Raw genomic sequence first — 13,586 nt, 5'->3', positions numbered from 1 at the left:
TTCCATTGAAATAAAATAATTCTTCACTTCTCGAAACATATATTTAAAAATGGTCACAATTTTTTTTTTTAAAAAAAAAAGGATTAAAGAAACCATATAAAAAATTCTTACGTACGTACGTACTTTGTCTCAATTTCTAGCGAACACGACAAGGGTGTCGTTTTTGTTGATTTAGAAGAAAAAAAGAACTCCTAGATAAGGTAAATTAGGTAGATTTTATATCAGGTATTGGTCTATGCTCACCCAACTATCTAAAGAAATTAAGTGCAATTGAAGTAGGCTAATTAACATTGAACAAATAACAAGTCAGATCAGTACTTGAGTGTTAAGCACTGTTTAATCTTGATTTCTTAAATCTTAAACCATGCGTATTTAGCTTTGAACTTGGTCATGACATAAGCTACTCGTACGTACTCATTAGAAGTGATCATGCACTTTCTTAAAGATTGCGTCTTAAACTACAGCCGTTGACATGTCATAATGATATTATGATAGTACTCAAAAAGTCCAGAAGGACACGCGTGTGTCGTTTGTTCATTCAGTCCTAGAACTAGATAGGCCCATCAATTACTGGGCTTTTGAACTTTTAGTTGGATTAATCGAGGGAAGAATTCGGGTTACACTTGGCAGCGGAAAAAGGCCGTATCAAGTCCGGGTCTTGGGTCGAAAACATGAATTCAAAACCCATTTGTTTAACGGGTCGAGAGAGATAATAGTAACACCAGCTTCTGAGGGTTTTGATGTCCCCTCCACGCACGCAGAGGCAGAGCTTTGTAGTCGTCGTGATTGAATTGGAGGAAGAGTCTCTAGAATCTGAGAGAAATGGGAAGCACCGAAGCTGCGGGCAAGACGGAGGAAGAGCTCCGTAAAGAGATCGATGAGCTCTTACGCCAGCAACGCCAGGTCCCTAAACCCCTCTCTCTCTTTCTTGATTATCCTTTTTTTTTTTTTTTTGCTTTAAATCTCTCTCTCTCTCTCTCTGTGTTATCTGATTATGTTTTTTCTCTCTAAATATTCAGATTACCGAGCGGCTTCGAGATCCTCGGGGACTCCGTAGGGGAGGCTTCTCCGGCCCCGGCCCTCGCAACTTCGCTGCCAACGGAGCTCGTCAGCGAGGTTTTATTCGACCCGTATGTACTTCCCCCTATTTGATTCTGTTTCCTTTCGTTCCCTGGTTATTTCCGGCGAAAGTATAATATTTTTCTGCCGAAATACAGCATGACTTTTTTTTTTCTGCTTTGAATCATTTCAGGCAGATAGAAGTGAAGTGGAAGATCAACCTCCAGGAAAAAGGCGTCTATCTTCGGCCGTTGTGAAGGTAAATCCTTTGTAGTTCTGACCATACATTGCAACCATTAGTTTGGTTAACAATTTTTTTACGCTTTAGACATTCCTGTCAAGGGCTTATATCCTAATCAACCGTATGGTTTGTGCGAAATTTATGTTATGAGAAGGGAAAATAAGTGACGGTTTGCATGTTAATTATATTGTTTTGGTTTAGCTTGTTTTTATCTGCTATTAATCATTTGACTTACCCCCAATAGCGTCGAGTCTCTGTTTTTTATTGTTTTTGTTTTCTTATGAACGATAAATCTGCCTCAATTAAATGAAATTGTTGCTATAGTGTTTTTTATGGTAGATATGCATTTGTGTATCATTTTCTGTCTTGACATTGTCCTGAAAGAGAATATGTAACGCTTCTTTGGAAGACCCAAACCACATGGTTTATACTCTAAAATGACTAGTCAATGATACATTTAGAACCTTATTAGAACCTTATAAAGAGTAATAACTTCTCATTCTCAAGTAGTGTGGGATCTCATACATCACATATCCTTATCCTTATTATATGAGGTATTACAATCTACCCTTCTTAAATTCCTGATGTTCTTGTCGGGCCAATTCATTGTAAATGGCATGGCTCAGGTCCCATAATTCTGGTTGAAATAGGCTCTGATACCATTTGTAACGCCTCAATAGAATACTCAAACTACATGACCTATACTCCAAAAGGACTAGTCAGTGATACAATTGGAGTCCCATTGAAATCTTATAAAGAGTAAGAACTTCTCATTTCCAAACAATGCGGGATCTCGTACACCATCTATCCTTATCCTTTGCATATGGGGTATCACAGAATAATTATCCAGAAAAGCCTTAATTGAATTTTTCTTGCTTTGCAAATGAAGCTGGAGGATGGGGAGATCAATGAAGATGCGGAAGCGGCAAAGGATTTGAAGGAGGAGGATGCAACTGGGGAGGGAACTGCTGGAGCTGGCACTACTAATCTAAGCGACAAAAAGCCATTGAATTTTCAGCAGAGTGGCTGGTCTAGGAGGGATGGATACCAAAGAGCAGTGAAGACTGTAAGTTGCATATTCGCTTGCATTATTAAGTAATTTTGGATTTGAATTATATATATTTTGTTTGTTGTTAGGAATTTGAAGGACCAGTGATGGAGCATATTCCAAGGGTATTGCCGAAGAATGAGGATCCAAACTTGGTTAATAGGAACAAAAGAATGCTCGGGCAGCTTTTGGGAACTCTAGAGGTCTGTGTATAATATTCACTTTTGTTTTGTTTAGCAATAGATTGTGAGAAGATGTTAATTCAATCTACAGGTTGGGACTTGTTACTGTTTATTGTATAGTGATCTACTTTGTAGTTTAGTTCATGTGCATCTCCTGCAGACTTCCTATGTACTTGGGTAGCACCCTCATAGCTTTTTATTAGTAAAAGTTATTTAAAAAGGGAGACATAAAAGAGACAATTGAAGTTACTTGTATCTTTACCGAGCCTTTGCAGATAATTAGGCAATCTTGTTTTTGGTTCACAAGGTTAAATTAGTTGGAGAATGCTTTTTAAGTCATTGGTCAGGGATCCATTTTGTCTCATATATATATTTTCGAATAAGCAGTTTCCAATTCACACTATAAGGTGTGAATATAAGAAGTATGATGGTGGTTGGGTTAGTGGTTTGTCAGATTCATTTCTGCTCATGCCCTCATATATACCTTTTTAATGAAAATGTGTTCCAGAAATTCAGGAAAGAAGATATGCAACTCTCAGGAACTGAGGCGTACATGCGAAGGTCGAATTCTCTACTAAGAGTGAGTGTATTTAATATATTGACTCATATGGAGAATTTAATGTGGATTATGATAACCATGCAATGATCGAGGAATGCTCATATAATTATTTTGGCTATAAGTCAAGTAAAGGATAAGGTTTATATATGGCTCTCATCTTGAGTTAACAGAGAAATTTCTTGAAGATGCAAAAATGTTCCAAATATTTTTCAGGCTGAGCAACGAGCACGTGAAGAAAGTGAGAGGCTGAGGCAACAGGAGCGTGAGCAATTGGCAGAAAAACGGAGGAGAGATCTGGTTTGTTGCTTAACGGTTATTGGTTAAGCCTCAATTATTTTCCTGTTATGATCCTTAATCATTATTGTAATGTTGAACCTTTGTTTTAATCATCAGACTCTCAGGGCTCGTGTTGCTGCCAAGACAGAAGAAAAGAAGTTAGAACTGCTGTTTCTTCAGTGGAGTGATCACCATAAAAAACTTTGCAATTTTATAAGGTGAATTTTCATCAGATGTCATTTTTTTCGAATGACTAATCATTTTTGCATGATACCCTCCATGAGAATTGAGAGCCCTAGTACTAATTAATTCTCCATACTCTTTCTGTTGCAGGTTATTTTTAATTTTGGCCCAAAAGTGTCCATATTCACATTTTATTGAGACAAAGATAAGTTTCTGTTCATGTGGATGGTAGTGTTGAAGCATTTTGGTCGGCAGATGTTACCTGCTTCATTGCAGGATTTTAGGTAGAATAACAAAATTGTTTTATGCATCGTATTTCTCGCGTCACTGATTGGCTGTGGTATATGTTCTTTTCCAGGACTAAGGCAGAGCCTCCAATATATTATTTACCCAAAAAGCCTTTAGAAGAAGATGAAACCTTGGTTCTGCAGCGTAAAGAACAGGTGGGTTCCCTACTGCACTTTTCTGGTGACACCTTGCGGCTTATTGAGAAACTGGGCCAATATTTTGAATTTAAAATCTTCACTTTCCCTGATAATTCGTCTTGAGAAGTGGCTGATGATTCACAGTTTGAATATCAATTTTAAGTTCGAACTTACACCAGTTTGTGTCAACAATTACTGTAATTGGGTTTGGCTATAGCTTTTTCACCCCAAACCCATATTCCATTCCTGTTAAACTCTCTCTGTACTTGGGTCTAGAGTTATAAGACGAGCCAAGCTTTCTGAGTTCTGCTCGTGATTGGCTGGTTTAGGGGCTTTTTTTTATACATAGAGCTGGCTGAGCTTGAACAAAGTTCAGGTTGCCAATATTCCTAGCCAACCTTGGGAAATAATGCAGCTCAGCTTATTAGAGGGGCCACCACTTGAGCTGAAATCTTTTTATATTCATGGCTTGAATGTTGGGATATTTTACTTGGAAAAAAATTGAAGTGGAGAAATTTTCTTCAGCTCGAGTATGGCTTGAGCTTGAATTTGTTTGGCCATAGTGAGTAAACTGAACTATCATCGAACTTCTAATGCGGCTGGGAAGTGAAGCTCAGGCAGGATATCCAAAACTTGATTGAGCTCGAGTCAAGCTTCAAAAGTTTAACAAAATTGATTTAAGCTGAGCCTGAGCTACCCTATGCTTAGTAAAATAGTGCCAACACCGGATTGCAAAGCCATATAAAAAAGATGATTGTGTAATCAGAATGAACTTCTTTTCACTAAATATAGATTCATATGAAATATTTTGCACTTGGACATTCACATCTCTTTCAAACTTGTATATCAGGCATTTCTGGAGTGGAAGGCTGCCAGGAGGGAGGAACTGTCTGAATACCAAAAAGAAATTCAGGAGCAGTATATTGCTAATGTAGAAAAGGATTTAGAGAGATGGCAAAATGCAAGGAAAGCAAGGAAAACGAACAATGATATGTTGAACTTACAGGAAACAATGGACAAAGAATTGGATACACATAGGCTTGAGCATGGTCCCAAGAAAAGAAAGATTCCTGATGGTAACAACAACGAAGATGAGGATGATGTGGAAGATATCAATGTTGGGGAGGATGACATGATGGATGATGTATTGGATGTTGATGATGCTAGCAGGAGGGGCGATGAAACGGTCAGGCCAGAGGCAGGTAATACAAGTCCACATGCTGAAACTAATGATCAGTAGTCATTGAAGCCGTTCCATCACACCATCACTTTCTACTTAAACACGTTGAAACCATTTTGCTTTCTGTAGCTGCTGTTTAGCCTTTCAGCAGGCATTTCTTGCTTTGTTATTGTGTTTTTTTTTAGCAATTTCTCTTGCGACCTTTGATGCGTTCCGAATTTCGAGGATGAACTTACTTATATAGAAGTAGATGTACTTTAATCCTCGTCTTGTAGAAAACAGATAAATGCACAATTATCTGTAGAGTTAGTGCAGGGATGTGCTTGTCGTGTAATGCCTTACTATTATTGGTACCTGCTCCATCAGAAAGGTTTTTGGTTAATCATCAGTGCAGAATATTGTTCCCTTTCCAGTTGGTAACCAATTACTCCTTAATGTTTTTATTTTGTAAGCCATACCGTTTAAAATTAAATGCTTGTTCTAACAACATGATTTATTATTAGAGAACCAAATTCGGAAATTGGAAAGGTTAAATAAAACGATCGAGTCAAATGAGCAAAAGGCCTTGAGGAACAAAATAAAGTCGAAATCAAACAATTCGGATAGCTTTGCAGGACATTGAACTTTATTTGCAGTGCCATCAGGTCATCCTTAGATTCCTACACTTTCTTGTCTCGTTTCGTTTTATTTTATTTTATTTTTGAGTAGTGATAGGGTTGCTACCCTTTTACTAATCATTTACTACTTATAATGTATTTGAAGTATTTTTTTTATTATTTTCTTTTAAGTATTTTTTTTAACATACTTGAGCATTAAGAAAAAATTAAAAATATATATAATTTTAGTAATAGTCACTTTCTTAACCATTAAGTAAAATAAAAAAAAATAAAAAAATAATAATAAATGGATAGGAAGAGGGTAGTAAAACTATCATTATCTATTTCTCTTTGCTTTAATTTGATAAGAATAAATTTTTTTACAAAAATATTATTATGTTAAAAATTTGCATATGAGTTGACATTCTATCACTTCTCAATAAATAATGTATAGATGAAAAAAGTATTAAAATACCAATATGTCTTGTTTCCAAACAAAATTAAATAATACTGTTCACTTAATTTTGTTGAAAGGAAAGGAAAAATTTTACTGCTCATAAAATATATTACATCATCTCATGTAACACAATATCATAATACACTAAAATTTCTTCAACATCCATGACATCTTCAGTAAGTTTAATAGCATCTTTAGCAAGATTGTGAGTAGCATAGTTTGTTTCACGTCCAATATGTTGACCTGACTAGCTTGAGAAACATTTCAACAAGACTCTGATGTCCTCTAGCAGAAAACCAAATTGGCTCCAGTCCTAATTCTCTTATTCAGTGCATTGACCACTTGAAGTGCATCACCTTCCACAATGGGATTTCTTAGGCCAAGATCTTGACAAAATTTGGTAGACACCATCATTGCATAAGTTCAGCCAGCAGAGCAGATGCATGCATCTCTTTACATGCTCAAAAGGTACTTATTACTCGTCCTTTCAAAATCCCTAACTAGCCCCGATGCCAATTTTTCTCTGTGGTTTATCAACTGCAGCATCCCAATTTAGTTTGTAAAAAGCTGCTGGAGATTTCTTCCACACTCTAACCACTTGAGGGGAAGCTGGTGATGAGGTTTTCTGAGAGGCCTGAGCAGTCCTAAAGGCTTGAACATCCTCCCTTGCATTCTTAGTGAGAATACTAGGGTGGGTGAAACCTCTGTTATGAATTAGCGAATTCCTTCTTAACCAAATCAATCTTGCAATTAAGGCTACCTCATCCAACTCATCAGCAGTTAATTTTTGAACTAAGAGTGCCTCCAGAAATGACTCAGATTGCATAGTCATTTTCTAAAATTTATTGCAATTGTTACTCCAAACATCCATAGAGGCCTCACAAATTCAAAAGCATGGCCTGCAGATTCAAGAAATCTTTTACATATGGGGCAAGTCTCATCTTCAAGTATTTTTCTCTTGCACAAATTTGATAGTTGGTAAAGCATTCTTACAAGCTCTCTATATGGATAGCTTCACTGCATTTGGAGTCTTTAATTTTCAAACTACTTTCAATCCTCATTTAGGTACTGCTTAATAGAAGGACCTATCTCAGATCTAGAAGAAACATCCTTATGCAAATAGTAGGCACTTTTAACTGAAAATAATCCATTTTTTAAAAAGTGTCAAACCAGTTTATCCTCATTTCCTCCTAAGTTGATTGAGATACTTTTAATAAGGTCTACTTCTTTTGAAAATATCAAACTACATAGTAGACTTTCCTTCCACCTTTTAAGATCATCATCAATCAAAGCAGCTATTGTTGCATCAGCATCCAAACCAACAATTGGGGATTGAATCATATAAGTAGAAGGTCTTGGGATCCATATGTCCTTCCATACTTTTACAGTTTCATCATTCCCAATCCTCCAAATCAGGCCTTCTTTCATAAGTTGTTGTCCTGCTATTATACTTCTCCAAATTAGGGAAGGTCTACATCCTGTTTTAGCATTTAAAAAGTCTGTATATGAGAAATATTTATGATTGAAAACTTGTGCTGGAAGAGACTAAGGATTCTGAAGAATTCTCCAGCTTTGTTTTGCAAGCATTGCCAAGTTAAAGCTTCTGATATCTCTGAATCTCAATCCACCAATTTTCTTTGAAAGCCCCAATTGATTCCATTTCACCCGTTGAATTTTTGAATGATCCTCATTGTAACCCCACCAAAATTTCTTGAATATCCTATTAATCTTCTTAGTAATGGATAATGGTAATAGAAAGATCCCATAGTATAGGTTGGGATGGCTTGTAGCACTAATTTCAAAAGAATATGTTTGCCTATTGATGATAAAAATTTAGTCTTCCAGTTTGTCACTTGAGCCCAGACCTTGTCAACCAGAGAGTAGAATGCTGAGGTTTTTGATCTTCCCACCAATGCAGGTAAACCCAGATATTTTTCGTAAGAACCAGTGAACTTGATCCCTGCGATCTGGATTATATTTTGTTTGATGTCTGTTGAAGTGTTATTGCTAAAAAATATGGAAGTCTTTTCTTTATTAAGAATCTAACTCGAGGCTCTTTCATAGACTTCTAACAAATAATTCAAACAACTCAATTCAATGGAATTTATCTTGCAAAAGAGGAGACTATCATATGCAAATAGAAGGTGATTGATGCACAAATTACTTCTGCCAATACGAACCCCGGAGATAATGCCTTTGTCTTTAGCCTAGTTGAGGAGAGAAGTTAGTGCTTTAGAGCACAGGATGAACAAATATGGGGACGGGGTCTAATCTCTCTAGAATGATGAAAATTATGTTGTTGGATATGAATCCTTAAATTTATTAAATATTCTGTTAGACCTGATTTTAAAATTCAGTTAGCCTCAATTCTGCGGGCATCACAAGCAAACATATCTTCCAACATTTGGTGGATTATAGAAGATTCGTGTGGGTTTCCGGGGCTCCCATATTCATGCTCTTTTTGCTGTGTCTGTTTTCTTGCATTAATGGTTAAGAGCAAAACCAATCTCATGTTTGCTTTCCTCACTTTTTTTTTGTTTGGAATTATTGCTATTATTTTGGATTCAAGGCAATCTTTGAGGTCCTCTAGGTGGACAAGGTCGTTTTGTACTGCTTGTACATGCAGCCACGACGTACAGAGTTGGAAAAAAGAGTTCCAACCAACCAACCCCCGATGTCAGGCTCAGGCAGTGGTAGTGGCAGCCTTTTGTACTACTTGAACATGCATCTACAGTGCTATGGAATATTAATTCCTTCTTTTTCTTTCTATATATAAATATTATATATATATAAAAGAGGTATTAATATTTTTATGTTTGTCGATAGAGGTAATAGAAGTTGAAGCCCTCCATTTTTCATAACCTTATTTCGGTACACTCGAATCTCGGATTCAAAACTCTCATATGTTTGGTAGTTTCCTTGTCTTGGAATCGGATATCTACAAAATTCGATCCTCAACTTTCAAAACATATGTTTTTGTTTCTGTAGGAGCCATTAACTAATCCATTTTGAGCTTTATCCCACCCTCTTTCACCCATTACGACATGAGTTTTTGTCGAAAACTGCACTGTTTTTTTTCTTTTCATTTTTTTTTTTCATCAATCATATAATTCATATTTGTCTGTCAAGCAAACTCACCGAAAGTCACACCCACACTCCTCACTCTCTCTTCAAAAGCAAGAAAGAGAGTGGTGTGCTAAGAAGTAAGGGACCAGGAACTAGGAAAGACGAGAGAGAGAGCAAAAGGCAGTAACCGGGCGCACAATAACCGAAGAATGACATCGAGGGCTAACTTGAACGGGGAGCACGGACAACCGCGGCCCGGTGGGCACGGACAACCGCGCCCACCGCCAGCACAACCCCAACACCAACACTACTACCCAACGACGTCGGCTAACTTGAACGGGGAGCACGGACCACCGCGGCGCCCACCGCCTGCACAAACCCACCACCAACACTACTACCCAACGACGTCTTCCTCCGCCTCTTTCAAAGGTTGCTGCTGCTGCCTCTTCCTCTTGTTCTCCTTCTTGGCCCTCCTAATCCTGGCCGTCGTTTTGGTCATCATCTTGGCCGTCAAACCCAAGAAGCCCTCCTTCGATCTCCAACAGGTCGGCGTCCAGTACATGGGCATCAACACGCCCACTCCCTCCACCGTCTCCGCCGCAGAAACCAACCCCTCAACGAACCCCACCACCTCCGCCTCCCTTTCACTCAACATACGGATGCTCTTCACGGCGGTGAATCCCAACAGGGTCGGTATCAAGTACGGCGAGTCCAAGTTCACCGTCATGTATCGCGGGATCCCGTTGGGAAAAGCTTCCGTCCCCGGGTTCTTCCAGGAGGCCCACAGTGTCAGACAGGTGGAGGCCACCATCGCCGTTGACCGTGTCAACCTGCTCCAAGCCGACGCTGCCGATTTAGTCAGGGACGCTTCCTTGAACGACCGCGTCGAGCTCAGGGTCTTGGGTGACGTCGGCGCTAAGATCCGCGTCTTGAACTTCGATTCCCCAGGTGTTCAGGTCAGCCTCTTTCCCAAAATTCCATAGAATTGCTTCTGCATTACTCATTTCTAATTTAGTCGTCACCATCAAAAAAGAAAAAAATCGTCTTGGGTCCTTGGCTTCTTTCAGTAAGACTGAATTTTGGGCATTAGTAATTGATATTCTTAGGATCCTAGCTCATATTTGTTTAGATTTATTTACCTACAAATGATTTTTGGTTCAATCTCTGTCTCTGTCTCTGTCTCTGTCTCTCCGAAGAGAGAGTTCTCAGTGTCTGTCACCGTTACTTCGAATCCCACCACCTTTTGTCCTTTGTTTTTTTTTTTTTTTTTCTCGTTTGTTGCCATCAGACGCCGCTGATTTCTCGATAACATGAGATAACGTGAACCCGCTGAATTGGTCATTGCGTTTATGTCCTTGAAGTTGGTTTATTTTCTTTTCGTGCCCTTTGCATTTTGTGCTAAAGCTAAAGCTTCAATCAATTTTCAGTGGTGGACAAGGTGTCCTTTGGTTATGGTGCGTTTTTTTGTTGGTGCCGCTTAATTTTATTTTATTTTATTTTTCCCCTTCCCTTAGGATGTCTTTCGAGTAATACCCTCAGCTTTTGATTGGTACCTAATTATGCATCTTAACAATTCCTATAATCCAAGTCTTTGGTTGTCAAAGCATGATGGAAAAAAAGAAAAGAAAGAAGTCACAAAAGGACAAGAAGTGATTTCTTTTTTTAACTGTGAATGAAAATTTGCTTTCTTTTCAAGCATCCTTTATGAGCTCTCCAATTGCAGCAAGGCCTGCAGCCTGAGCGCGCTCAGGCCTTACGGATCGTGTCATGTCGTGTTTGTCTACCAAATGAAATAATCAGTCCATTCTTCTTAACCAGGGTTAGTACATAGCTCAGCAATCTCAATTTAACACCCACCCAATATCACATTGAACCAAAAAAACAAGCACTCTCTCTCGGTCGGTCGGTTCACAAACCTGCGAGGAAGTTGATCACTCTTTCTGATGCAGAACATCATGTTTTGTGTGTGGGCTTTATAGGCATTGCACTGTCTGCTGCTGGTGGTAGACTGTAGTTAAGTATGTGGTGTGCGCATCTTTGGTAGAGCATGTTCCTAGATATGTGCTTCTGTGTCCTCTTTTTTTATTGTTTTTTCTTTCGTTCGTTCGTTGTTTGACATTATTAATTTAACGTGCCAAAATGGGATTGTCGCTCGAAATTAAAATAAGTAAATAAAAGAAGTGAAGTGACAAACTAGAAGGTAAAAGCAGTCAGACAGAGACTACAGGAATTTTTCTAGTTAAGGGAACGGAGAAAATTGGGAAAAGAAAAACTTGCTTACGTTGTCATTTTTTATGGGAGGGGAGAAAAAGTCTTCAGTACCATCTCCACCAAGTGACTTTTGTACCACATGGGCCCTTCTTGCGGCCTCATATCCAACATCCACAGCAAGCTATGTATGTACGAGCTCGATAATTTTGGAGAAAATATGGGACATTACAAGGCCTGGTTTCGGTATTGGAAATATCTTATTATTATTTATTATTTATTTAGTATTTTTTATATATTTTTTATTATTATTCAATATTTTATTATTACTTTTTCAGTATTATTCATATTAGAGCATTAGCAATGACTTATTCATCTTCATCTTCAAATTTGAATAATGTCTTTATATTCATTTACATTAACTTATACATCTCTAAATTTTTACGTAGTTATAAACAGTAAAATCACTATTCATTCTTTAAATATTATTTTATTATTTTTTTCTCTTTCCTACCATTAAAATCAACTTTGTAGAATTTATATTAAGATTATTTTGATACATGAAATTTGTATTAAGTTGATAATATAAAGTGGATGCTAATTGTAAAATATATATAAAAAAATAATTTTAGGAAACAAATAAAAAATAAAAAAATCATAATATTTGGTTCAAAAATGCAAAATTTAATATGAGAATTTTTCTTGATATGCAGAATCAATCTTTAAAAGACGGGATTTTGAATATACATATAGAGAAGCCATTGCTAATACTCTAATATTCAAGAATACCTCATTATCGAAACGCAACAAGTTAAATATACTATTTTAAAAGAAAATCCACATATTAAATACATGTATATTATTTCTTGTGCGGCATCAGATTATTTGAGCTGTTTTTATACACTTATGCTCTGCCGATGATGTATATATGTTGATGTATATACAGTTTGTGAGTGATAAATGAGAGCAAGTGAATTTAATGAAGTGATGATGTTGGTGGGCAGGTATCGGTGGACTGTGCAATAGTGATAAGTCCAAGGAAGCAGTCTCTCACTTACAAGCAGTGCGGTTTTGACGGTTTGAGTGTCTAAAGGCATTCAACTATCCTCACTTCGCTTCACTTCATCTCACCTTAACAGTAACAAGTTCTTCCTCCCCATCTCCTTTCTCTCACTTTTTGGATTGCCTTTTTTTTTTTATTTTTTTTTATCCACAATTAGAGAGGAAGATGGAAAAGGCTGGAAACAACCTCTCGCATGGGATGGAATAGTTCCTAAAGCAAAGGCAGCTGAATTTTACAAAATTACCACACAAAAAAAAAAAAAAAAAGAAAAGAAAGAAAAAGCTTCCCCAAAGATTTTTGCAGGAAAGAATTTCAAAAACTGGTATGTTCAGTTTGATGAGGGAGAGTTTGGTAAGTGCGTGTAAATTGTAAATGTAAAAGTGTGGAATTTGAGGGCATTTAAAACTTGCACATCTTCATCATCATCTTATGTTGCCGCTCCACCACCACCACCACCATTGTTAATCTTCCTCTGAGTTCTTTATGTTCGCGCCCCCCAATGGTTTAAGGCTTAATCATTAATGGGCTTGTATACAAATTACAATTACTGTCTTAAGTGCAGTCATTTCATACCAGCTTTAATAGTACTGCTTTGGCACCGTTTAAGTACGAAATGAATCGAATCAATTACTCTGCACATCTTAACCAACAGTGTGTTGTGTTTGTCTACGACGAGAAATTATATTTGTAGTCATAAAATATGTTAAATATCGTATAATTTAAAAAAATAAAAATTATAAAATTTATAAGAAGAAATTAATTTTTTAATAATAAACTCTATTATATTTTTAAAAAAGCACGTGATACTTGCATAATTTACTCAAATATTCTCTCATTTGCTGGGCATAAAAATCCTTACTGATTTCTAGATCAATCTTTTTAAAAAAATAAAGAAAAATGAAGAATTATTAACATGGTCACCTCAAATAAGGATAAAATAGTAATATTACTTGACAAATCTCAATTTTTGACTCATTGTAACCAACTTTGTGGGCCGAAAGCCTAGCCCAGGCTGGACGTAGGCACACCCGTCTAAGCCCTTG

At 37.1% G+C, this 13,586-nt stretch overlaps 2 protein-coding genes across 2 annotated transcripts; both read left to right on the top strand.

Moving 5' to 3' along the window:
• The first annotated feature begins 722 nt into the window (after positions 1 to 722).
• On the top strand, positions 723 to 5,565 carry LOC109007056 (pinin). Its single transcript, XM_018986567.2, has 10 exons — positions 723 to 903; positions 1,020 to 1,130; positions 1,253 to 1,318; positions 2,190 to 2,366; positions 2,438 to 2,551; positions 3,039 to 3,110; positions 3,303 to 3,386; positions 3,483 to 3,583; positions 3,907 to 3,991; positions 4,824 to 5,565. Exons 1-10 carry the CDS (start codon positions 823 to 825, stop codon positions 5,211 to 5,213), a joined length of 1,281 nt encoding a protein of 426 aa, XP_018842112.1. The 5' UTR covers positions 723 to 822; the 3' UTR covers positions 5,214 to 5,565.
• A 3,726-nt stretch (positions 5,566 to 9,291) lies between these two features.
• Positions 9,292 to 13,087, top strand: LOC109007058 (NDR1/HIN1-like protein 13). The gene is made up of 2 exons (XM_018986568.2): positions 9,292 to 10,228; positions 12,485 to 13,087. The coding sequence occupies exons 1-2, from the start codon at positions 9,482 to 9,484 to the stop codon at positions 12,569 to 12,571; spliced, it is 834 nt and encodes a 277-aa protein (XP_018842113.2). The 5' UTR covers positions 9,292 to 9,481; the 3' UTR covers positions 12,572 to 13,087.
• The last annotated feature ends 499 nt before the right edge of the window (positions 13,088 to 13,586 follow it).

This window comes from Juglans regia, chromosome 13 (genome assembly GCF_001411555.2).
Source record: "Juglans regia cultivar Chandler chromosome 13, Walnut 2.0, whole genome shotgun sequence".
Lineage (NCBI taxonomy): Eukaryota > Viridiplantae > Streptophyta > Magnoliopsida > Fagales > Juglandaceae > Juglans > Juglans regia.
Note: the sequence above shows the minus strand (reverse complement) of the source record. Positions and strands in the feature narration are given on the sequence as shown.

Excerpts from the sequence above, each read along its gene's own strand:
- LOC109007056 (XM_018986567.2), top strand. The coding sequence starts at position 823 with ATGGGAAGCACCGAAGCTGCGGGCAAGACGGAGGAAGAGCTCCGTAAA. Across the intron at positions 904-1,019 it reads TCTTACGCCAGCAACGCCAG|ATTACCGAGCGGCTTCGAGA; the intron begins GTCCCTAAACCC and ends CTAAATATTCAG. Across the intron at positions 3,111-3,302 it reads GGTCGAATTCTCTACTAAGA|GCTGAGCAACGAGCACGTGA; the intron begins GTGAGTGTATTT and ends AATATTTTTCAG.
- LOC109007058 (XM_018986568.2), top strand. The coding sequence starts at position 9,482 with ATGACATCGAGGGCTAACTTGAACGGGGAGCACGGACAACCGCGGCCC. Across the intron at positions 10,229-12,484 it reads TCGATTCCCCAGGTGTTCAG|GTATCGGTGGACTGTGCAAT; the intron begins GTCAGCCTCTTT and ends GTTGGTGGGCAG.